Genomic DNA, 23,582 nt, shown 5'->3' with positions numbered 1-23,582 from the left:
ATGGACAGTAATTATGCCTGTTTTACCCCGTTAGTAATGCTCCCCAGGACCCGCCTATTTTCTTGTTAACCAGTGGTAATGGGTGATTTGGCTCACTGACAGCTGACAAGAGCCTGTAGAATGAAAAACACCATCAATGTGGCCTCTGAAATTAAACTGCCTTGCTGTGTGTGTGTGTGCCTCTGTGTCTGTGTGTGTGTGCCTCTGTGGCTGTGTGTGTGTGCCTCTGTGTCTGTGTGTGAGTGATTATTTTCCACGTCTACATTAACCTGACGTAATTGAGTTTTTGTTTTCCTGGTTGAGTTGCGGGAAACGATCAGTAGGCCTGCCTATGTTGTGTAGGAGAGATGATGTTGCTGGCTTGTTGTGAGCTAGCTTTCAGCTTCTTTCGACGATGGAGGTTGACGTTTTCCTTGATATACAGTGCGTTTGGAAAGTATTCAAACCCTTGGCTTGAATTTTTCCATATTTTGCTATGTTACAGACGTATTCTAAAACGGATTTAAAAATCACATGTTTTTAGAAATGTCTGCAAATGTATTAAACAGAAATACCTCATGTACTGCACATGAGTATTCAGTCTCTTTGCTATAACACTTTTTAAAATGTGCTCAAATGCAAAAATCAAGTCACTCAACAAGGTAAATTGAGTCCATCTCTATGCAAGGATAATAGTTCATGTGATGTAGTCTCTGGTTTGCATAGTAGAATTGGAATCACTTACACATAGTCAGTTACACACTGTGTGGATCAGGTTGTCCTTACAAACTGAGCAAATAGAGAGGAACAAAATTGGGGAGACTTAAAAAAAAAAGGATTAAGAGACAATTCTGAAATTTGCTGAGTTGGTAGAGACCACCTACTCCACACACTTTGTAATTGATTCCTTACATTGAGATGGACTCAATTCAACTTGTTGAGTGACTTAGTGAAGACATGTTTGCATTTGAGAAAATGTTGAGTGTCATAGCAAAGGGTCTGAATACTTATGTTATGTACATGAGGTATTGACATTTTAATAAATGTGCCAAAATATCTTTGTCATTTGCTTTGTCAGAAATTTGCTTTGGCATTATGGGATATTGTGTGTGGGTGATGCCAATTTTAAAATCCATTTAAGTTGAATCTATAACACAACTAATGTTGAAAAAGGGAATATTTTCTGAATGCTCTGTATTTAAATGGGTAGCTGTTGCCTTAAGTCATTATTCATTTCACCAGTTATAGTTAACAAAATAACAGCATCCACACACTCAAACTTTATAAACTAGGTTTTTTTGCACAGTGTTAGTGTGCGAATGCTGTTATTTTGCACTCTATTGATACTCTATTTTGCACTCTATTGATACTCAGTTCCAGCACCTCAGCAAAGTCTAATCACGGATGAGCGGTGGTATTTTCACTTCTTGGATTGACCAGTTATAGTTAAGACATCATGATTTACAGATTGCCTCACTTGGATTTTCCATTTTTCGACTGGTCTTATGAATCATCAGAGTGTAGATTCACACAACAAACAATGATTTGAGGATGCAACCTTTAGTTGTAACTCCAGCAAGCCTTTTTTAATGTTGACTGAATCCAACTACAGGACATTCCGATCCCCCAAAAATCCTCTTGAGTAAGATTTGATTTGATGTGCAGAGATCATAGAAGATAAAGTCATGTAGCCTAACTAACAATAACACATCTTCTCCAGGTGTCGACACTGTGGGCCACTAAGTTTGGACTGCTGCTGGAGCGCAAGAACCCAGCTTCTGATGCACCTCCGAGTCCTCCCAGGTACACACACACACACACACACACACACACACACACACACACACACACACACACACACACACACACACACACACACACACACACACACACACACACACACACACTCACACACACACACACACACACACACACACACACACACACACACACACACACACACACACACACACACACACACACACACACACACAGACACAGACACAGACACAGACACAGACACAGACACAGACACAGACACACACACACACACACACACACACACACACGTACACACACACAGACAGCATTTTGAGATGTGCTGACATATGCACTCTCAATGCGCATGCTTGCACATGTACACACAGAGATTGTGTGATGCGTTTGGTAACCAGCTGTTGTTTCTCCACTCTGTTCTCAGGGAACCACTGCCCACTGTGTTCAGCATGCTGCACCCTCTGGATGAGATCGCCCCAGTGGTGTGCAGACCTTCAAGTGAGACACACACACACACACACACACACACACACACACACACTCACACACTGTATCAGTAATGTTAGGCTCTGCCCAGCATTTTAAAGGTGATCAGGATCTGGAGAAAGACACACACACACACACACACACATACATACAGGATACACACTCTTTCAGAGCCATAACCCGTATTCAGATTATGGATTAGTATTATCTGGGGACCTCTGGTAATTTGTAATAATTACAGAGGTTGTCTGTGTTCTTAATCCCGTACGAATCGGCCATGTTCGTAAAAAATGTCAGTAAAAACTCCACCGCAAATGATCTACAATCATTATTTTCTGAGCTCATACTTCCTGTGAGGATTCTTATGCAGTGCGAATCAACATGTCTCTCCCTCTTCTCCTCAATGTTTTCTACCGCCCCTTTTTTCCGCCACGTGTTCAAGAACTAACCAATGCCTGTGGCGCTTGTTGTTCATGACGCAGATGTTACACAGAGCCATGACATCATATACTAAATGCAGATATGAGGGTTGTGCAGTAGTTAACCCAGCCTGTCAGCAGCTGGCAGTGGAGGTTCTCAGAGGAGGAAGGGGAGGAACCATCCCAATTTTAGAAAAAGAAAAAAGTGAAACAGAGACTTTTTTTTATTTTTATTTTTTTTATTTATTTTTTTCTTTCTCTGAGAGGGGCAATCCCACTCATATTTTTCTTTTTAATGACAGATATAGTAGAGATTATGACAGGAAGGATGGGTGAGAGAGAGAGAGAAGGGATGACATGCAGGATATGTACGCAGCTGGAATCGAACCGGGAGCCCTGCGGTGCATGGTCAGCGCTTAATCCACTACGCCACCTAAGCGCCCCAAAACATTTAAAACATTTTTAGACCGTAAACCTTTATAGATAAAACAATACTGAATAGATGCATGTCACCAAATAACTGATTATAACCCACTGTTTTGCAATGAAGGTTTTTACATTAGTCTCAACAGCTGTTTGCTGTCTTCCCCGGGTTACATTGACTTCAGTACAAAACCTAGAAGGCTTGTGATTCTCACCCTTAGACTTACACAGTATGACAACCTGTCTGTCACATTGAGCTTGATGAATAGAATATCAATGACAGTCATCCATATGCGGTATTAGTCCAAAAATCCTCCCCCCTAATCTTCAACGCCACCGTCTGTGAGTAGCTAACCTAGTTTGTCAGTCGCTGGCTTATACAGTCAGTAACTAGCCTATTCTGTCTGTAGTTGGCCTATACTGTCAGTAACTAGCCTATTCTGTCTGTAGTTGGCCTATTCTGTCTGTAGTTGGCCTATTATGTCAGTAACTAGCCTATTCTGTCAGTAGCTGGCCTATTCTGTCAGTAACTAGCCTATTCTGTCAGTAACTAGCCTATTCTGTCAGTAGCTGGCCTATTCTGTCAAAACCTAGCCGTGTCTATCAGTAGCTAGCCTAGACCCTCCTGCTGTCTGTGCTGCCTCTATTAGCTGACAACCATAATATCTTCCTCATTAAGTCTAATTAAAGGCCCATCTTGTGTGTGTCTGTGTGTCTGGCAGATTTGCTTGAATCGGCCCCTGTCCAGTATGTCTCAGACAGCACCATGAAGATCGTCTTCTCCTGTTGCAAGCCTTCCATCCTTGTGACCTACGACACCGTGCAGTGCATCCACTCTGTATGGGCACTCCGCGAAGTCACGCCTGATGTAAGATATATATACTATTACTTATATACTAATGCAATGATATGTTCTGTTGTGGTATTTATGCTTTATCTTGGCTGTAGCAGGGAAATGAAAATAAAGTTTTAGGCTTAAGTTTTAACTCTAACTCTTAACAATCACTACAAACAAATGATGTGTTTGTGTCTCTTCCTCCCATCTTGTTGTGTTGACAATTCGTCATTGACTGCACTGTTACATTGAGTGCAGCGAGAATTGCCTGATGTCTTTTGTCGAATTGAATAACCTTTGACCCTGAACCCCGTCCCCCCAGGAGCAGTCGCTAGACCTGAAGGGTCCTGAGCAGATGGACACACCCCAAGATTTGATCCCGCCCTCCTTCCCGATCCCACACCTGCCCGCCACTCCACTCCACGCCCTCTACAACCAGAGCAGGATGACATCATCCCCTGCCTTCCACTCTCACGCACACTCGGCCAGCATCTCCAATATGGCCGCTCTCAGGTCAGTTTAAAAACAGGGCCTGGGGGTACCAGGCTTTCACCAGGTTTTCTCCCCACTCTTTGGAACACTCTCCCAAACCTTATCTTAAAAAAGCAGCACTCTCCTACTCCAAATGATCCCTCAAAATCCATTTTGTATTGTTGTTTTTCTACTGACTTGTGCTTTTGTTCGATTTTTTTTTTATGTCTCAGTATCAGTGTTTCCATTCCCTCAAAAGCCTGTGCATAATTAGTTTAATTATTATTAAATGTAATATAATATACTGTATAATTATTGGGGCCTGGGGTTTTTCCTTATCAGATCACATGATCAAGAAAAACTCTGGGCCCGACCCATGAACCATAACCAAAACCACTCCCTCCCTACCGTGTGTCTAGCCGGTCTCACTCCCCTGGCATGGCGGCGCCCTCCTTCTCCGGCGTGGCCCGCTTCAACATGTCATACCAGAGCCAGTACTCTAGGAGTCAGAGTTTCCTGCCCTCACCCAACAGCACGGCCAACGAGGCGGTTCTGGTGCCAGAAATGGAGCCCATCGTCCCGGACCTGTGCATCGAGCAGCTGTGGAGCGAGACCGCCACGTCCAACAGGTGACATTGATTACATAAGAATAATCACTCTCTCTTTGTATTACTGATATGATGGGAAAAATGTCTAGCCTAATTCTTGTTGAAAATGTTTGTTTAAAAAAAAGAAAAAGAAAACATTTAAATGTATGTAATTAAGAGAGGGAGGGAGGGGGGGGGGTTATTTGATTTTCATGTTTAGAAAAGAAAAACACGAAAGAAAGAGTCATCTGTGATATTTGTGTATACTTCGTGTATATGTACTCTTTGAATAAAAACTTTGTTTAAAGAAAAAAAAGAAGAATCACAGTCATAGACAAAGACAGAGACAACCATCATCCTGAGAGGCTCTCGTGGATAATTTTCTATTCCTTTTCTCTTTTTCGTTACTGTTAAGATGGTTACCTACTGATTTCTGCATTTTGTTGAGTCTAGCCTGTTCTCTTTTTTTGCGAGATGTAGTCATGTTGGAGTAATTATACATTTAAAAAATAGTCATTTGATCTCCTGTGTTGTTTCTCTCCAGGGTCATGAGCTGTCAGGCCTCGAAGGTCTTCATCACCTCTGACCTGTGCGAGAACAATTACCTCTGTTTCCTGGTCGAGTCCGACGAACATCTCAGGTCTGCGTCTCTCTCTCTTTCTCACACTCTTCCTGCTGTCTCTTGTCTCCCCCCTCACCCCCCCTTTCTCCTCTCCGTCCCTTTCTCTCGCTCCTCCTCTCTCTATCATCCTCTCTTGCCCTCTCTCACATACGTAAACTCTATGACTGTCTCTCACTCTCTCACATTGACTTGTTTGTATTATTTCCAGATGCGTTAAGTTCTTTGAGAGCAACAATACGTCTCAGCTTATCTTTGCGTCTGTCGCCAGCATCCCTGCTAAAGACGCTGCACCGTTGCAGGTAAAATGAACCCAACACTTCCTTAATGGTCTATTAACTATTAAGACAATAGCACTGGTTGTCCTGCAGATAATGGCATTATTTATTTAAGAAATGTACTTAAACATAATCAAACACAGTATATAGTGTACATAGCCTTTATTGTGTACATAGCCTTTATTTATGTAAACCAGCTCCTTACCTTCTTGTGATTTTATTCTTTTTCTAAAAGTTTTTTTTTTTTTTCCCTTTCCTAACACCAGGGGAGCCACCCCTCCTAAATTTCGTTGTTTGGTACCTGTACTGTAGCAATGACAATAAAGTCCATTCATTCATTCATTCATTCATATTGAGATCTGGATGATGAATAAATAATGTTTCTATATGACTGTACTGTATATTAAACCCATCCCATCTGATTTGAGTTAACGAGCTGCACGCTGACAGAATACATATAAAACCGACGTACATGTATTGTTTAATCCCCATGTTACAAGAAAGGTACTATGGAGAACGTCAGTACACTGTGATCAATTATTATATCCTCAGGCGCACCTATTCCTTTTTTTTTTATCAATTATTTATTACAAAACAGTACACATGAACAAAACAATTAACACCGAACAAAACAAGTGTTTGTCCTGATTTTTATTTCTTCCTTATCTTACCCCCCCCACACTATAAACACATGAGTAACCCCCCCCATGGCGATAACATAGGCGCACCTATTCCTTACTGCACAGTAGTTAGGAGCCAGTGTGTATGTGTGTGTATGTGTATGTGTGTGTGTATGTGTGTGTGTATGTGTGTATGCGTGTATGTATGTATGTGTGTGTGTGTGTGTGTGTGTGTGTGTGTGTGTGTGTATGTGTGTATGTGTGTATGTGTGTATGTGTGTATGTGTGTATGTGTGTATGTGTGTGTGTGTGTGTGTGTGTGTGTGTGTGTGTGTGTGCCTGCCCCCCAAGCGACTTTTGTCTATATGCACCATAATTGGCTCGATTTATAATTCTACTAATAGTACTATAATTCTCTGTAGGACAGAATTGATTAACTGCCGTTTTCAAATAACTAATTAAAATCTCGTAATATCTTTGTCTGTTTGTGTAGAGTGTTTGGCATTTATATTTGGCTGGATTGTTAAACGTAGGCAAGACTATGATTCTACAAAGATCTCATCTTAATGGCTGCCGTTGTTGGAGATGCTCATACATGAATGTTTATTTTTTGTAGAGGATGATTTCTCATTTGGAATCTTTTCTTTTCCTTCTCAGGGCATAGACGCTATGCTGATTCTGGAGCCCATTGGAAGCCTGGTTCTATACACTGGACTGACCAGGGTAAGCACCGAGTAGTACATTGGAGGCTGATGGTGGTAGAAATTGGAGGACGGGCTCATTCCGTTCCCTGCATTAAAATGAGCCCGTCCTCCGATTTCTACTTCTATCAGCCTCCCCTGGAGTAGTGCTAACGTTGGTCGAAAGGTACAAGCATTTACCAGTAATGTAAAGTATGTCTCCTCTCTTTACCATAGTCATTCACAGCCTTGTATTGATGTACTGAAATAAGACTGATTTAAATTCAGCCTGAAATTGGTGTCGCTTAAGAGATTTTTAAAATCTCAATGGCATCACCTGTAGAAATAAAGGATATATAGCAACATGAGTGTTTTTCTCCTCAGGTGAGCAAGGTGTTTGTCCCAGGTTTGCTGTCTCCCACCTTCAGCCTGTTCAACCACACCACCCACCTGAGCACCCCCCACCTGAGCACCCCCCACCTGAGCACCCCTATGCAGAGCGTGAGCACTCCCGCCACCAACCGCCACATCAGACGCCTGGAGGAGGTAGGTGGTACTACACTCATCTTGGAGCAGGGGGGGTATGAAGGGGAGGTTGTTAGAGCAATAAGCAGAGCGATAATAGCCACACACAGCCTTTTATTGAAGTACTGATATATAAGACTTAAATTCAGCCCGAAATTCACTCAGTTGATATATTGACAGATATTTACATTTACATTTTTTGGCATTTAGCAGACGCCTTATTCCAAAGCGACTTACAATCAATACATTTGACTAAGAAAGTGAATCATCAATCCACCAGTCGTAGCAGGAAACAAAGGTGTTAGTAGAAACTTTAGGAGAAACAACATAGGAGGAGGGGGGGGGGGGGAGCAGGAGAAGTGGTGCATTATCTGACAGAAGTGCAGGGGTGCCAATATTTTTGTCCGTGACTGTATATGAGGTTAACATTTAAGATGTTCAGCTTTCAAATCCAAACTTTTGGAGTATGGAGCGAAAAAAGAAGACAATATGGGAGGACAGTATGTGTGTGTGTGTGTGTGTGTGACAACACGAAGTGTTGTTCATGTTCAGCCTCTCCTCCCCTCCTGTGCTCCAGGTGTCCATGCCTTCTCCAGTGTTGGTGTCAGAGACAGGTTCTTCCACCAAGCATCATGAGGTCTCCTGGCTGGAGGACTACACCTTCCAGCACTCTGTCCCCTACATCCACGCCCTCAGGGACCCGGTCAGCAGCAGGGTCACACTGGTGAGTTGGTGTGTGTGTGTGTGTGGGTCTCTCTATTCGGTTGTTAAGTCGTGACGTGTTTCCGGGTTCAACGTTGGCTGAGGCGCTCTCTTCGAAATGCCTCAGTAATAATAATAATTCATTATATTTATATAGCGCTTTTCCGAGGCTCAAAGACGCTGACAAATATGGGAAAAACGGGAAAGTGCTGTGTCCCTTGTTGTATGAATAGATCCCAGTCTAAAAAACGATTGAACTGTCATTCTACCGCTGTAGTACACTGGTATTATGGTGGAGGGAATTTCTGGTTTGGACCCGGAAATTGCTCAACGTCAAGTTTGACGTCAGATTTAACAACCGAATTGCTATCTGTGTCTCTCTCTCTCTCTCTATCTCTGTCTGTGTCTCTCTCTATCTCTATCTCTGTCTGTCTGTCTCTCTCTCTATCGCTGTGAGAGAGAAAGAGAGACAGAGACATTTTTGTGCTGTACCGAAAACGTACCGAACTGTGACTTCAAAACCAGTTTTTGGTTTTTGTGTACCGTTCCACCCCTGTTTTGACCCTTCTGTACTGTTCCACCCCTGTTTTGACCCTTCTGTACTGTTCCACCCCTGTTTTGACCCTTCTATAGCGTTCCACCCCTGTTTTGAGCCTTCTATAGCGTTCCACCCCTGTTTTGAGCCTTCTATAGCGTTCCACCCCTGTTTTGACCCCTCTGTAGCGTTCCACCCCTAGTGTAGAGGTTGGTTGGGCTGAGCAGTGAGCAGGCCTCCTGGGGTCTTTGCTTGTTGAATGCCCGGCCCGCTAATTGAACAATATCACAAATGACCATCTCATGACTGAATGGATGGAGAGGAGAATTCTCCGTGCTCCTACAGAACTGAGCACCGCCGTGCGCCTGTCAGTCTGTTTACATGGCTCAATACAGGCACACGTCTCTGGGTGGACATCCCCGCCTGCAGGGGCGGTCCTGTCAGCACCAGTAAAGACATGGTCTCTGGGTGGACATCCCCGCCTGCAGGGGGCGCTCCTGTCAGCACCAGTAAAGACACGCTGCACAGCCCGGGGACCTCCTCTGTCCCAGCCCTGTCAATGTCCTGCTGCCTCTGAGACACACACACACACACACACACACACACACACACACACACACACACACACATACACACACACACACACACACACACACACATACACACATACACACACACACACACACACACGCAAGCACACACACACACACACACACACACACACACGCACACACACACACACGCATGCAAGCACACACACACACACACATACACCTGACTGACCTGGGGGGTATTCCATCAACGTCACTAAAGGAAAAGCCAGGCTTATTTTTCTGGATAAATCTCGCAAGACTTCATCAAAATAAACCAGATTTTCCTTTAGCTACACTGATGGAATACCCCCCCCTGTTCATTGAGGGATTTAGAAATGTCAAAGTCCAGCGGCATGTGTGACAGCAGCTGGTGAAACCGGCGGGAACAAGTCGCCAACCAATCAAAATGTTCCGACTTTTATTCAGAAACATTTTCATAAATGTCAACGTTGTTGGAAAATCAACGACACACTCGCTAGTCAAGCTCCCTGTTCCCGGTTTCACCAGCTGCTGTCACATATGATGTGACACCTGCTATATGGATTTGATGTCTGATCCTGTGATATCAGATATCCTAATCTACCGCTAATTGTTTAGCAATACAGGCAATCAGTATTTTAGACATCTCACTTCTTGTGAACAATCCTTTTGTGTCTGAGGTAGTTGTATTTCTTGTCATTCAGGAGCTGAGCAACGGCACGATGCTGAGGATCACCATTCCTGAGATCGCCACCTCAGAGCTAGGTAAGGCTAACACCAACACAACCATGGTTAAAAGGATGGTTCAGCCTATGTTTATGTTTAGGTGAAATAGGCCTTAGATTATATTACACACACACACACACACACACACACACACACACACACACACACACACACACACACACTGCTGAGTCACCCGGCAGTTCTGGCATGGAAATGGGTTCGTCACGCATTGACGTAAACCAGTAGCCCACCCCCAACACACCTCCACACCATGACCAGTCCCTCGATCTCACACGCACACACACGCACACACGCACACACGCACACACACACGCACACACACACACACACGCACACGCGCACACACGCACACACACACACACACACACACGCACACACACACACTCTTTCTCTAAATCTCTCTAAATCTCTCATTCCTGTTATCTTTTCCCCCCGCACACCCTTTACCTATTCATACCATGCATGTACTTGCACACACACACGCACACGCACACGCACACGCACACACACACACACACACACCCCCCTGCACGCATTAAGCCACAGAGCATTTAAAGGGAGCCACTAAACATAGCTAGACCATTCTCTGTTTGTGATGGTTGGCTCTGCTCTGTCCTAATTCAGCCAGAAATCTGATTGGAGCGTCCAATCAACATCCCCGCAGCCTCCATCCATTACTACCATAATAACCCAGATGTACTCTGGGGAATAGGGGATGTCCTCAGAACATTATTTAACATGATTATTTATTTTTTATTGGCTGTCACCAATGTTTCGTGACAACATATCGTGACGTTAGAATTATAAGGTTCTATCTCCATTTTTTCAAAATTTAGTTTTTGTTTTACATAGTCTGAACCATTAGGTGTTTATTAATGCCTGTGTGGTGTTATTTTTTAAATGTTGACATTTTTGAGTTAGTAATTCATAAAATACAAAGGTTCCATCTCTTTTTATTTGTATAGCACTTTTCCTGCAAACGTTGCATATAAATGGTCAGTCAAACGCCCGACAGAACGCCGGAAAAAATAAATTTCACCCAATCAGTCAATTTCCACGCAATGAACGTTCTCGCCAGACCATAATATATATAATATTTTCCAGACTGCATCGACAACGGAATCAGTTGAAACGTGATTCGCCCTACTGTTTACATTATTATTTAGGATAATGTCATAACATCCAAGTATTGGTATAATATGTATAATAATTACAGATCCAATTAAATATGATTCCCGATTAAACTACAACATTTGAGAGGTTGTTTTGCAAAAACAGATACATTGCTTTGTAGTTATTATACTAAATCATTTCTCTTTTAGATTTGATTAGATTCAACCTTATTAAACTGTATTAAACTGTACCACATATTTGAGGGGTTGTTTTGCAAAAACAGATATCTCCCTTTGTATTTATTATCTTAAATCATGTTTATTTTATTTTATATTACATTTCAAAAATAAATAAATAAAAGAGCCAGTGGCCTGTGGTGGCGGCCTGTGGTCTAGGACCACGGCCTACAGTGACACACGTGTGTGCCCATGTCACTAAGAGAGACGTTTCTCAGATCTGTACGCAGTAATGGTTCAGTCGGTATCGGCAATGAAAAAGGGGCATCGGTACATCCCTAATCTTGACTATTCTAATGTGTAATGCTGTAGTCACCTATAGCCTAGTGAAACAATGAAGGATTTCCCATTGATTTATTTCACATGTAATGCATGCTGCGGGTCATGACTTTACCTTCAACGGCAGATTAGCTTCTCGTTTACACTGTGATTGAGCCAACAGAGCCCTCAGAGGTATATGACACAATGCTAATAGGCTGTTGGGTGTGTTTTTAATATCCGTTCACACAGTTCAGATCATGAACCGTGTAGTCTCCGCCCCTATCTGTTGTTTTGTGAAACCTCGAACAATTAATGCAGCGTCATGTTCCCGCACGCTTGTGAGTAATTGATCCCCAGCAGGGGCGTCTACCTCTAATGAAATGGCATTTCTCTTGCCTCCGCCTTGACCTTTTGGAGCTTGTTATCCAATTAAAGTAGCCGCTCGTTAGTTAAATACCTGTCTGATTTGGTGGAGTGGGGGAGATGGCATGGCGCTATTCACTGCGGTGCCTCTAGGACCGGATGGTGTGTGAACTCTAGGAAGTTGGATAGATATGTCACTTTGACAATTAGCGATTGCAGTCATTCAATAATAATAATAATAATAATAATAAATATTGATAGAATGATTGTCGATGTGAGAAAGAAAGCTTTTCATAAACTGTCACACGTGCAGCGGGTCGTGGGTTCGAGCCCCACGTTGGGCGCTGGGGTTTTGATTGGTCAGTGAGAGCAGGACAGGAGGCAGCTGGATGAAGAGTTTAGTAGGCAGCTGTCAAAGCTAAATAGCTGCAACAAAAACTCCTAACTCATACAGTCTCTCTCTCTCTCTCTCTCTCTCTCTCTCTGTCTCTCTCTGTCTCTCTCTCTCTCACTCTCTCTCTTTCTCTCTCTGTCTCTCTCTCTCTCTCTCCCTCTCTCTCTCTGTCTCTCTCTCTGTCTCTCTCTCTCTCTCTGTCTCTCTCTCTGTCTCTCTCTTTCTCTCTCTGTCTCTCTCTCTGTCTCTCTCTTTCTTTCTTTCTCCCTCTCTCTCTGTCTCTCTCTCTGTCTCTCTCTCTCTCTCTCTCTCTCCCCCTCTGTCTCTCTCTCTGTCTCTCTGTCTCTCTGTCTCTCTCTCTGTCTCTCTCTCTCTCTCTCTCTCTCTCTCACTCTCTCTCTCTCACTCTCTCTCATGGCATGGGTCCTGACGAATGCTGTCCCCAATAGAAGAAAAATAACCTCAATTTCTTTCTTTTTTTTGGTATACCATCCTAAATGTTAATTGATTTGATAGTTCTCGTCACACTTATAGCATGATCACTCACCATCGCAGGGTGTTGTGAAAACCAGTTCCAAATGGTTGGCATGATTAGCCTGTTTCCTAACAGTACCCAGATCAATTCCAATGGACAGTGACTAGGGCTGCACGATTTGGGGAAAAAAATCGAATTGCGATTATTTGGACAGATATCGCGATTGCGATTAATTTGCGTTTTTTTTTTTTTTACATAGCAAAAAAAAATAAGGGGGAGTTTTTGTAAAGTGTGGCCATATCTCCGGCTAGGAAGGTCGTATCAACGTGCAGTTTGTTTGTACGTCTTCAGGGGACTTAGAGGCTCCCCCCTCTAGCACCCCCACAGCCCGAGCTACGAGTGAAAGAACTAAACTTACATTGGGTTGCTTTAAAGTTGGGTTGCTTTAAAATCAAGCTTCAGATTAAAACATGTGATGGAGCATTACTAACCTGACTCAGGTGGTTTGTTTCACACAACCATCTAGGAAAGCTTAATTGGAAGCTGTTTGGAAAAGGGCAGGTACTTTCAAAAAATACTTGGCAGGTGATTGGATGAATCTATCTATCACCTATTTTCAGAGAGCATTACCACATGATACCATCAAACTATTAACTGCTCTAATTCTAATGCAAGGATGAGAACTTAAAAGATATGAATTGGGACAACATATTTATTTATGGTTTTTTTAAACAGCAACACCATTTTGTTTCTCTCAACAAGTGTCTTTTTTTTTTACGTTCATTGACGTTGAATCCGACGCGCTGTATGACGTATCCCATACGGGTAGTGGTGTTTCTCAACCCTCTCCTCGGGGCGCCCCAGCCGCTCCACATATTTGATCTGTTCCACCACCAGCACACCTGATTCAACTAATCAAGTCCAAAGCAATTATGATTTGGACTTGATTAGTTGAATCAGGTGTGCTGGTGGTGGAACAGATCAAATATGTGGAGCGGCTGGGGCGCCCCGAGGAGAGGGTTGAGAAACACATAGTGAGTTGGACTTGTGATCGGAAGGTTGTGAGTTCAAATCCCGCCTGAAACCACACCACTACTAGTGTGCCCTTGAGTAAGGCACTTAGCCCTCAGTTACTCCAGGGGGAATGTCCCTGTAATTCGTAATTGTAAATCGCTTTGGATTAAAAAAGCGTCTGCTAAATGGCAAAAAATAAAAAATAAATAAATAAAATCGCAGGCTTTGCGATTAGCTAATCGCGTCATTTTAAATCGCGATTTCGATTTAAAATCGATTAATCGTGCAGCCCTAACAGTGACACTGTAGAGTGAGTAGAATAGCTTAAAACATGATTTTATACTAGTTTATATTACTCTCGCTCTCTCTCAGAAATGTCAAACTCCAACATTTACTTCAAGTATTTCACACTATGTCTTATTCAAGCCTAGTCTCATTCCCAGACACTCCCGCCCCAAAAGCCAAAAGGTCTGGTGGACCAACGTGTCAAAATCTCTCTGTGTCCCCCCCCTCTCCCCCTGGTGGTGACAGTGAGGAAGTGCCTCGCGGCAGTGCGCTACATCCTCCCTAAGGACACAGCCATGACGGTCCTGGTGAAGTGGTACAACATTTACAACGCCCCCGGGGGGCCCAGCTCACATCTGGAGTGGAACCTGTTTGTCACCTGCTTCATGACCCTCATGGGATACAAGACAGAGAGGCTGGAATGGACCCGCAACGTGAGTGATCACCCCGGCAACGGTGTCATGTTGTTGTTGTTGTCGTCGTCATCAGTCGTAAGAGAGTAGTGGTTGGATGTAGCGTAGAGCAGGGAGGTATTCCATCAACGTCACTAAAGGATAATCCAGGCTTATTTTTTTATCAATCTCGCGAGAATTGGAAGCCTGGATTTTCCTTTCGCGACGTTGATGGCATACCCCCCAGTATGTTAGGTAGGTAGGGGTACTGTATACAAATGAGTGTGGCAAGGCATCACCACGGCAACACTGCTGCTGCTGCTGTTGTCGTCATCAATCATAGTGGACAGGAGAGTCAAGCATAGTGGTAGATAGTAGTATAGAGTGGTTTGTTAGGAAAGTAGTATGACTACATAGAACACATAGGAGTAGTATTGAATATGTTGTTATGTATACAAGTATATTAATTTAGTTAGCTAAGAGTGATATTACCTCTCGAAGCTTTGACACACTTAAGTCACCGGCACCTAGAGTGAATGACTCTAATGAACTGTTGACATCTCACAACACGAGACCCACCCTGTACTTCATCAGAAGGGGCTAATTAACCTTTCCTCTCCCAGCTCTTGACCCATGTATGTCCTCTGTTGTCCCCTCAGCTCCATTTTGAAGTGCCCCTTTCTCCTGTGATTGCTCCTAAGAAGGCCCGTCCATCCGACACAGGAGCTGATGAGGTACGGTATCGGCCAGCAGGCCTCCAGAGTGTGACCAGTGTGTTGCATTTTGAGACCGTTTGATTTTGCTGTGTGAGTAGAAATTGTTGGTCGTACCAGGTGCGAGCTGCGCAAACTATCTGAATCAAATCAAATCAAATCAAATTTTGTTTGTATAGCGCATTTCTTACAAGATGCAACTCAATGCGCTACACATACTGACAGAGCCGCAAGCAGGCAAAAGTAAAAACCTGTACACTATGTAGCCAGGAAAACTCCCTTGCAGCCCTCTACTCATAGAGCGACTACTAACCAGTTTGCCTACCAGCACCCAGCGGTGGACCCCCACACCCCCCCTCGGGGAGCTCCCGCCGCCCCACACACCCAGCCCGCCCCACCACCAGCACACCCTACCCAGCCGTGAAAGTGACATTCACATGACCGGAGTCTCTTTTACAAGGGAGCCGTTTAATTACAAATACATACGATACAAACAAAGTAAATAAAACAAACAAAGACAAACACAAGATACAATTTGATACAAAACATGAGCACTCCTCTCTAACCAGGTTCCCTAAGAGCGACCTAAAATGCCCAAACGGGCGAGAGTCTAGTTTTAGTATCGCTTGGAGTTCGTTCCACTTTCCAGACCGTACTGGCTAAAAGCTGTTTTTACAAGGTCGCTGGAAACATGCAGAACCTCAAGAATGATTCCTGTAATGGAGTGGAATAACTAGTGGTTATATAACTCACGGTTTATATATTTGATGTGATACACTGACAAAGACACACTCTTTTGGCCTGTGTCTTGAGTGGTGTGGTTAATTATACGATAGCAAGGGAGTTACCTTTTTTGAGCTAGGGTTAGGATGTGTTTGGATGGTGTAATGACTCCCGAGGCAGGATACAAGTGATGTTTATTAGAATCCAGGCAAAGGTACAAAAACCCCAATGGGCAAAATCCGAAGTCAGGTTTAGGAAAGAGTTTGGCAACAAACTGATAAATAAGAGCAAAGCTATCAAAAGGCACGGGCAGGATCGCGTGGGAACAGGCATGTAATCAGGCTGTAATACTGCCGGAGGTGGAGGGTTAGGAAACACAGGTGAGGATTGTAATACTGCCTGAGGGGGAGGGTTAGGAAACACAGGTGAGGATTGTAATACTTGTGACGTTAGAATTATAAGGTTCTATCTCCATTTTTGTCAAAATTGAGTTTTTTACATAATCTGATCCATTAGGTGTTTATTAATGCCTGTGTGGTGTTATTTTTAAAATGTTGACATTTTTGACCTTCCGGAGGACTTGTTGGTTACTGAAGGAATTTAGGTCTTTCTGTTTCACTCCAATTATCTTAGAACAGATTTTTTTACAATGCTGTTCAGGCTATTCCTGTCTTTGACTGTCAGGCCCCCGGAACCAGCAGACGAAAGAAAAAACTTGAAAGACTCTCAACTTGTCCTTCCTCCTTTAGTCGACGTCACTAAAGGAAAATCCAGGCTTAATTTGAAGAGTCTCATGAAACGTCTTTGAAAACAGATCATAATTGTCAATATATTCCACATACTTTGTTTGACAGTAGGACTCCAGCTAAGGTATCGATTCAGAAGGAGGCTGAAATTCTCCATCCCCCAATTCGAGTGCTGGCACTTGTCCGGAGATGAAAACACCACTTCCTGAGCTCTTCACTCTGTCAATAAGCAAAAGCAAAAGCAGTTTTTGCTTGCCGACGTGAAAGCAATAGGCCTACAACTGACCAACCAATCGCGCTGCAAGTTCGGCTTCCTGCCTTGAGCTGCTCACAGTGTCAGCAGAATGCATCTGTGCAATCTTTGAACAAAACAAGGATACAAGGATCCCAAGTATCTGGATGCTCTCTCTCTCTCTCTCTCTCTCTCTCTCTCTCTCTCTCTCTCTCTCTCCCTCTCTCTCTCTCTCTCTCTCTCTCTCTCTCTCCCTCTCTCTCTCTCTCTCATCTCTCTCTCTCTCTCTCTCTCTCTCTCCCTCTCTCTCTCTCTCTCTCACTCTCTCTCTCTCTCCTCTCTCTCTCTCTCTCTCTCTCTCTCTCTCTCTCTCTCTCTCTCTCTCTCTCTCTCTCTGAGGCTGAATTCAGTTTCTTATGATTGAGTGTATTAGCCTCCAGGAATATAGTAGGAGTTATTGATGTGCCCCGGGACTCTATTCATTGTTATCCTAATACTGTAAATGTTGTTATCCTAATCCTTTGCCATACCGTGCCCATATACTGTAGGCCTGGATGAAATACATCGGCCTGGCCCTCTTAACCACCAACATCTCAGGAAGCTCATTCGGTCATCCATCATATGGGTCAATGTGACATTAACAGGACCGAACAGCGATTCCTACGGTTTAGTTCATCTTGGTATAGCATTTTCAAATACTTTCATACTATGGCTTTACTATCTTCATCCTGAAACATTTCGCACTTACAGTTGTTAAATCCCACCACTTTCCAAATGGCTGAAACCCTGTTTAGCCTTTGACGGAATTATCCAAGCGTGTTCTGAATAGGAAAGGAAGTCCACGAGGCATAACTTGAATGAATCAATATGGAAATAGACATCCGATTTGACATATCGAATATGACGTGAAAGGTTTCTGTACGGCTGCGTAAATAACCTGTAGCCTTGTCGCTTCCTTCTGTTTACCTCACGTCTGTTCATCCATGCGTGACGTGAGTGACGTCGCACACAGCCATGGGGCTGCAGAGGCTCTGTGGCGTAACTGGGGTCAGGGGTCAAGGGTGGGGAACTCTGGGAGGAGATGGTGTGTAGCATTCATATGGGGTGTAGCATTCAGCTTGGTGGCTGGGGGAGGAGATGTCACTAGAGGAGCTTGGCGCTTGCATGTAGCGAGAACCTGAGGAAACAGATGATTCATACTATACATGATGTTGGACTTATTTTTAACCCCCTCCTTATTATAAATGGACTGACTTATATATAGCCGCCTTATTCCAAAGCGCTTTACAACGGCCTCTCATTCACCCATTCACACACACACATTCACACACCAATGGCGGGAAGGTACCATGCAAGGCGCCGGCCCGCTCATTGGGAGCAATTTGGGGTTCAGGGTCTTGCCCAAGGACACTTCCACATGCAGCCAGCCGGGGTTCGAACCGCTGATCTGCCGACCTTGAGATCACCTGCGCCACAGCCGCCCCATTAAACAGTATTCATGTTCTTTTTGGTGGGTGTGCGCGCGCTTTGCCTCGAGTCTTTGTCTGTATTTGTGTGTTCTCTGCATGTATGTGGGGTATGGAGGCCAATGTTAGCATACCGGGTTAAATCTAACTATCTAGCCCAGGGGTGCCCACACTTTTTTGAACCAAGATCTACTTTTCAAGTAGCCAGTCTGCCAAGATCTACCAGTCTAGTTTAAACATCGCAAATGTACACGCACGTACTACAAACACACACACACACACACACACACAGTTCCCAGCCTGCATAGTAAACTCACAATACACTTTCTCTCTCTCTGTCACACAGCCACACAGGAGAAGACTATCACAAACCCTCCCTCTTTGCTATTCACACACACACACACACACAGTAGATTCTAGCCTATTCTATAGATGAATTTATAGATCGATGGATTTTCTGTATCGACAGATTACAGTGTATTTATTGTATGTGGTATTATGTTCCATAGGACTGGGACTACATGCTGGGCTCAGACTACCACAAGCAGGTGGTGTGTCGTCCCGGAGCCGTGGGTCCGGAGACCACCGTCCTCCCCTGCTGTGAGGACCCCTCCTCCCAGCCCCAACCTCCCTGCCAGGCCCCCCCCCCGGCCCTCAGGCTGGACACCCAGGCCCCCCTCTTCCCCCACATCCCCGCCCTGTTCTACGTCCTCCACCTGCTCTACCAGGAGCTGCAGCTGGACGAGTTCCAGAGAGGGGGGGCGCGCTCGCTGGTGGGACTGCTACAGCAGCTAGCCAGGTATGTATTGGCGCTTTTCCACTACAGAGCCGACTCGGTCCCGCCTGGGCTGGCCCTGTTCTTTAGCCTTTCTCCACTGCCAACCGTACCTGTACCATTTTTAGTTCCTGTTCGGGATGGGTAGCGAAAGTTGGGGAAAGGTACTTTTTTGCCAGGCTGCGTGTGACGTGTGACGCTGCACACCGTTGATTGGTCAATGGAAATCGTCATCCCATGTTCATAGATTTCTTCGCTAACCACCATTTTTAAATACCACAACAGATTTCGCTCTCGGAAAATGTCACTTACTGTTTCTGTAATAACTTATTAATAAAGATTAGAAAAAATATGATAACCATATTTGCCGAGGTGAGCCGTGCCGAGCCGAACCGGTCTGGTCAACGGAAAAGCGCCATATGTCGCTACAGGGGGGAGTGAGTTGTGGGGGTTGTGGGGGCGCAGCTGGAGCAGCTCCAGAAATGTGGGGAGCATGCGCCCTGACGGGGCTGCTGCCTGCAACAACTGTGTGTGATTTGGGCCGAGGGCTTTGAAACACAGTTGACCTGGCTCATTCAGAGACCAATTGAAAGATGTTGCATTTGTTTAAACCAGCAGCCTCAACATATCCAATAATTGTCATCAACCTGTTAAAATCCGTCAGCTCACACATATGAATCGCCGCTCGGTAAAAACCTGATAAACACAATCCCTCGGGGATGCACTGAAATAAAACGGCATTTAAAAAGGTTTTTATGTCAAGTGTCCTTGACTGCACTGCCGTCGACATAAATAGTTGAAGTGGTGGAATCGACCACACTCCACAGAGTTGCTTGCGTGGACTTTGTGAAGGTACTGGCAGGGGGGGGGGGGGGGGGGCATAACACACAGACACACAAGGCCGCACTACCCCTCTCCCAACCGTGTTCAGGTTAGAGCTGGGGGGTAGTGGTCAGGTGTTTACAGTATTGATTAAATGACTGTACGTAGATTAACAGCCCCTATTATGACCCGACTGCTAATTGTTGATCTGTTTGTAACAGGGATCTGCAGTTGAAGGGCTACATTAATCGTGTGTGTGTGTGTGTGTCTGTGTGTGTGTCTGTGTGTGTCTGTGTGTGTCTGTGTGTCTGTGTGTCGGTGTGTGGGTGTGTGTGGGTGTGTCTGTGTGTGTCTGTGTGTGGGTGTGCGTGTGTGTGCGTGTGTGTGTGTGTGCGCGCGTGTGTGCATGTGTGTGCGCCGCTCTCTCTGACAGAGATCTCCAGTTGGATGGCTACATTGACCTGTACTGGAGAGATTACCCTTCATTCATCACCTCGTTCAAGGAGTCGTCTTTCATCGATCAGGGTAAGAGTGAAATCCACCAGCAGTGTCTGAACTCCTCAGTTGTCTTCTGAGTGGGGATCACTGAGGTGAAATGTTGGAGAGATGTTTGTGTGTGTGTGTGTGTGTGTGTGTCTCTCTGTGTGTGTGTGAAACCTTACGAAGGAGCTCCTCACTGTGTGTGGCCGTTTGATGGCGAGTGATGTTCCTCCCACTATCCTACTCTGCAGATACTGTATATATACTGTATATATGTTACGGTACATGTGGGAATACGGTACATGTGGGAAAACTAGGGTTAGGGTTAGGTGCTACGTCGACTTGGTACATGCTGGCATGTCTAACCCTAACCTTAACCCTACCCCTACCCCTAACCCTAACCCTACCCCTACCCCTAACCCTAACCTTAACCCTAGCACCCTAGCACCTAACCCTAACCCTAGTTTTCCCACATGTACCATCTTCCCACATGTACCGTAACATATATACAGTATATATACAGTATATTTGCTGTATATATTTGCTGTATATATTGGCTGTATATATTTGCGCGGCGTCTATGGTTAACCTGATTGGTCTCAGTGTTCCTCCCTTGCAGCTCAGATTGAGCAGATGCAGAGGCCGTCCTTCCTGAGGGTGGAGCCTCCGTGTGTGTTCAGCTGGCTCAGCAGCTGTCTCAGGGGTCAAGAGGTCGCGCCCTTCCCCTACCTGCCCGGCATCTGTGAGAGGACGAGGCTACTCGTGCTGGTATGCTATAAACATCATCATTCAAAAAAAAAAAAATAGCAACACAAACACTCATAACAGGGAAGGCTTTCCCAGGGAGGAAGATTAGCTCAGTCTTGCTGAGGTCGAGCTTGAGGTGGTGGGCATCTGACATCCAAGGGGAAATGTCTTCAAGACACATAGAGACATGTGTCGCCACCTGTGAATCAGAGAGGGTGGAAGAGGGGGGAAGAGTTGAGTGTCATCAGCGTAGCAGTGGTAGGAGGACATTGATGTGGCAGGACCAAAGATATGACATGACCAGGATTGGTGCCGGTATGCCACAGACAGTATCATAATACTTCACATTCGAGAGAGAAAGGGCACGGGGAGAGAGCATTTTTCCTTTGCTTTCCTTTTGACGATAGAGAATGCGTGAGAGTTAGGCTAATGCGTGTGTGAACGAGTGTGTGATTGAGACTGAGGTAAAAACAACGGTGTGTTTATCTATGTTTGTGTGTGTGTGTGTGTGTGTGTGTGTGTGTGTGTGTGTGTGTTTTTGCATGTTGGTGTGTGTGTTTTTGCTTGTACTTTTGTGTGTGTGTGTGTGTGTGTGGGTGTGTGTGTTTTTGCTTGTACTTTTGTGTGTGTGTGTGTGTGTGTGTGTGTGTGTGTGTGTGTGCCTGTCTGTTTGTAAGAGCAGCTCTTCCATAATTAAGCGATGGAGAGGCTGAATCACTGTGGTGGGGCGGGGGGGTGGGGGGTGGTTCTGCTGATGTGCAGGCCTCGTGCGTCTCCTCCCATCAGGCTAAGTGAGGTGACGCACGTCACTTCTGAGAGAGAGACTGACAGCCTATCATGTAATTACACAATCTATTTACCCCCATCTCTCTCTATCTCTCTGTTTATCTCCATCTCTCCCTCTACCTCTCCTCTCTGTCTCCCCCTTCTATCTTCTGCTTAACCTCCCCCTCTTTCTACCCATTGCTCTCTCTCCCCCCCCGCTCTCTTTTCCTCTCACCCTCTCTCTTTTGCCCTCTCTCTTTCTCTGTATCCTTGCTCACTCTCTGTCTCTCTCCCCCTCTCCCTCCACTAATGGTTATACTGTTGAGACCAGATGCTGATGTTTGTATCTCTGTCTCTTCCTCCCTCTCTCCCTTTCTCCCTCCCTTCCTCCCTCTCTCTCTGATCTGGCCTACAGAGCTATGCCCTTTACATCATAGGAGATGACAACGCCATATCAGTTGACGTATCCAAATACCTGGCCAAGCTCTCTCCAGGTCTGTCTGTCTGTCTGCCCGTCTGTCTGTCTGTCTGTCTGTCTGTCTGTCAGGGTTTTTGAAAGCAGTAATAGCCGGGCCACAATAGTTAACAATTATCTCTGTATCTATGTTGACTGTGTTCCTTCCCCCCTCTCTCTCTCTCTCTCTCTCTCTCTCTCTCTCTCTCGCACGCCCTCGTTCTCGCTCTTTCTCTCTCTCTTCCCGTCTCTCTCTTTTTCTTTCTCTCGTTGTCTCTCAGTCTCTCGCTCCTCTGTGACTTTATCTCTGTTTAGCTCTTTCTCTCACTCCTTAACAGGCCAGAAGAAGAGTGTAATTGAGACGTCGTTCAGGAGGTAAACCCACCCGAATCACACCAAGCATAGAGCGTTGTTGTTATTATCATAGGCTCCAAGGAATTCCCCATAGAGACACATTCTGTGCAGCCTGTGCTTGCTTTCTTTAGACCCCATTAAGGTTTAAGATCCTGCCCTTTTTCCTGCTGGATGCATGTTTTCATTTTCAACTGTATACAGTATGTAAGCCAGGTGAAAGGGTGATACCTCATGAAATAAAAATAAATAAATAAATAATATATACTGTATATGTTACGGTACATGTGGGAAAACTAGGGTTAGGGTTAGGTGCTAGGGTGACTTGGTACATGCTGGCATGTCTAACCCTAACCTTAACCCTAACCCTAACCCTAACCCTACCCCTAATCCTAACCCTAACCTTAGCACCCTAGCACCTAACCCTAACCCTAGTTTTCCCACATGTACCGCATTCCCACATGTACCGTAACATATATATTTGTTTTATTTTATTATTTAAAAAAAAGTAATTTTCTGTA

At 44.7% G+C, this 23,582-nt stretch overlaps 1 protein-coding gene across 1 annotated transcript in view; it reads left to right on the top strand.

Annotated features, from left to right (window-relative positions):
- The window catches only part of anapc1 (anaphase promoting complex subunit 1), a 63,781-nt gene that overhangs the window by 5,786 nt on the left and 34,413 nt on the right, over window positions 1–23,582 (top strand). The window contains exons 6-23 of the mRNA XM_080549126.1: window positions 1,700–1,782; window positions 2,180–2,253; window positions 3,806–3,951; window positions 4,241–4,431; window positions 4,809–5,018; window positions 5,521–5,616; window positions 5,807–5,897; window positions 7,151–7,216; window positions 7,558–7,719; window positions 8,276–8,422; window positions 10,212–10,272; window positions 14,642–14,829; window positions 15,447–15,521; window positions 19,177–19,466; window positions 20,698–20,789; window positions 21,364–21,512; window positions 22,672–22,750; window positions 23,049–23,085. Coding sequence (XP_080405252.1) covers window positions 1,700–1,782; window positions 2,180–2,253; window positions 3,806–3,951; window positions 4,241–4,431; window positions 4,809–5,018; window positions 5,521–5,616; window positions 5,807–5,897; window positions 7,151–7,216; window positions 7,558–7,719; window positions 8,276–8,422; window positions 10,212–10,272; window positions 14,642–14,829; window positions 15,447–15,521; window positions 19,177–19,466; window positions 20,698–20,789; window positions 21,364–21,512; window positions 22,672–22,750; window positions 23,049–23,085 — 2,237 coding nt within the window. The remainder of the gene's footprint in view (window positions 1–1,699; window positions 1,783–2,179; window positions 2,254–3,805; window positions 3,952–4,240; window positions 4,432–4,808; window positions 5,019–5,520; window positions 5,617–5,806; window positions 5,898–7,150; window positions 7,217–7,557; window positions 7,720–8,275; window positions 8,423–10,211; window positions 10,273–14,641; window positions 14,830–15,446; window positions 15,522–19,176; window positions 19,467–20,697; window positions 20,790–21,363; window positions 21,513–22,671; window positions 22,751–23,048; window positions 23,086–23,582) is intronic.

This window comes from Nansenia antarctica (genome assembly GCF_963989245.1).
Source record: "Nansenia antarctica genome assembly, chromosome: 19".
Lineage (NCBI taxonomy): Eukaryota > Metazoa > Chordata > Actinopteri > Argentiniformes > Microstomatidae > Nansenia > Nansenia antarctica.
Note: the sequence above shows the minus strand (reverse complement) of the source record. Positions and strands in the feature narration are given on the sequence as shown.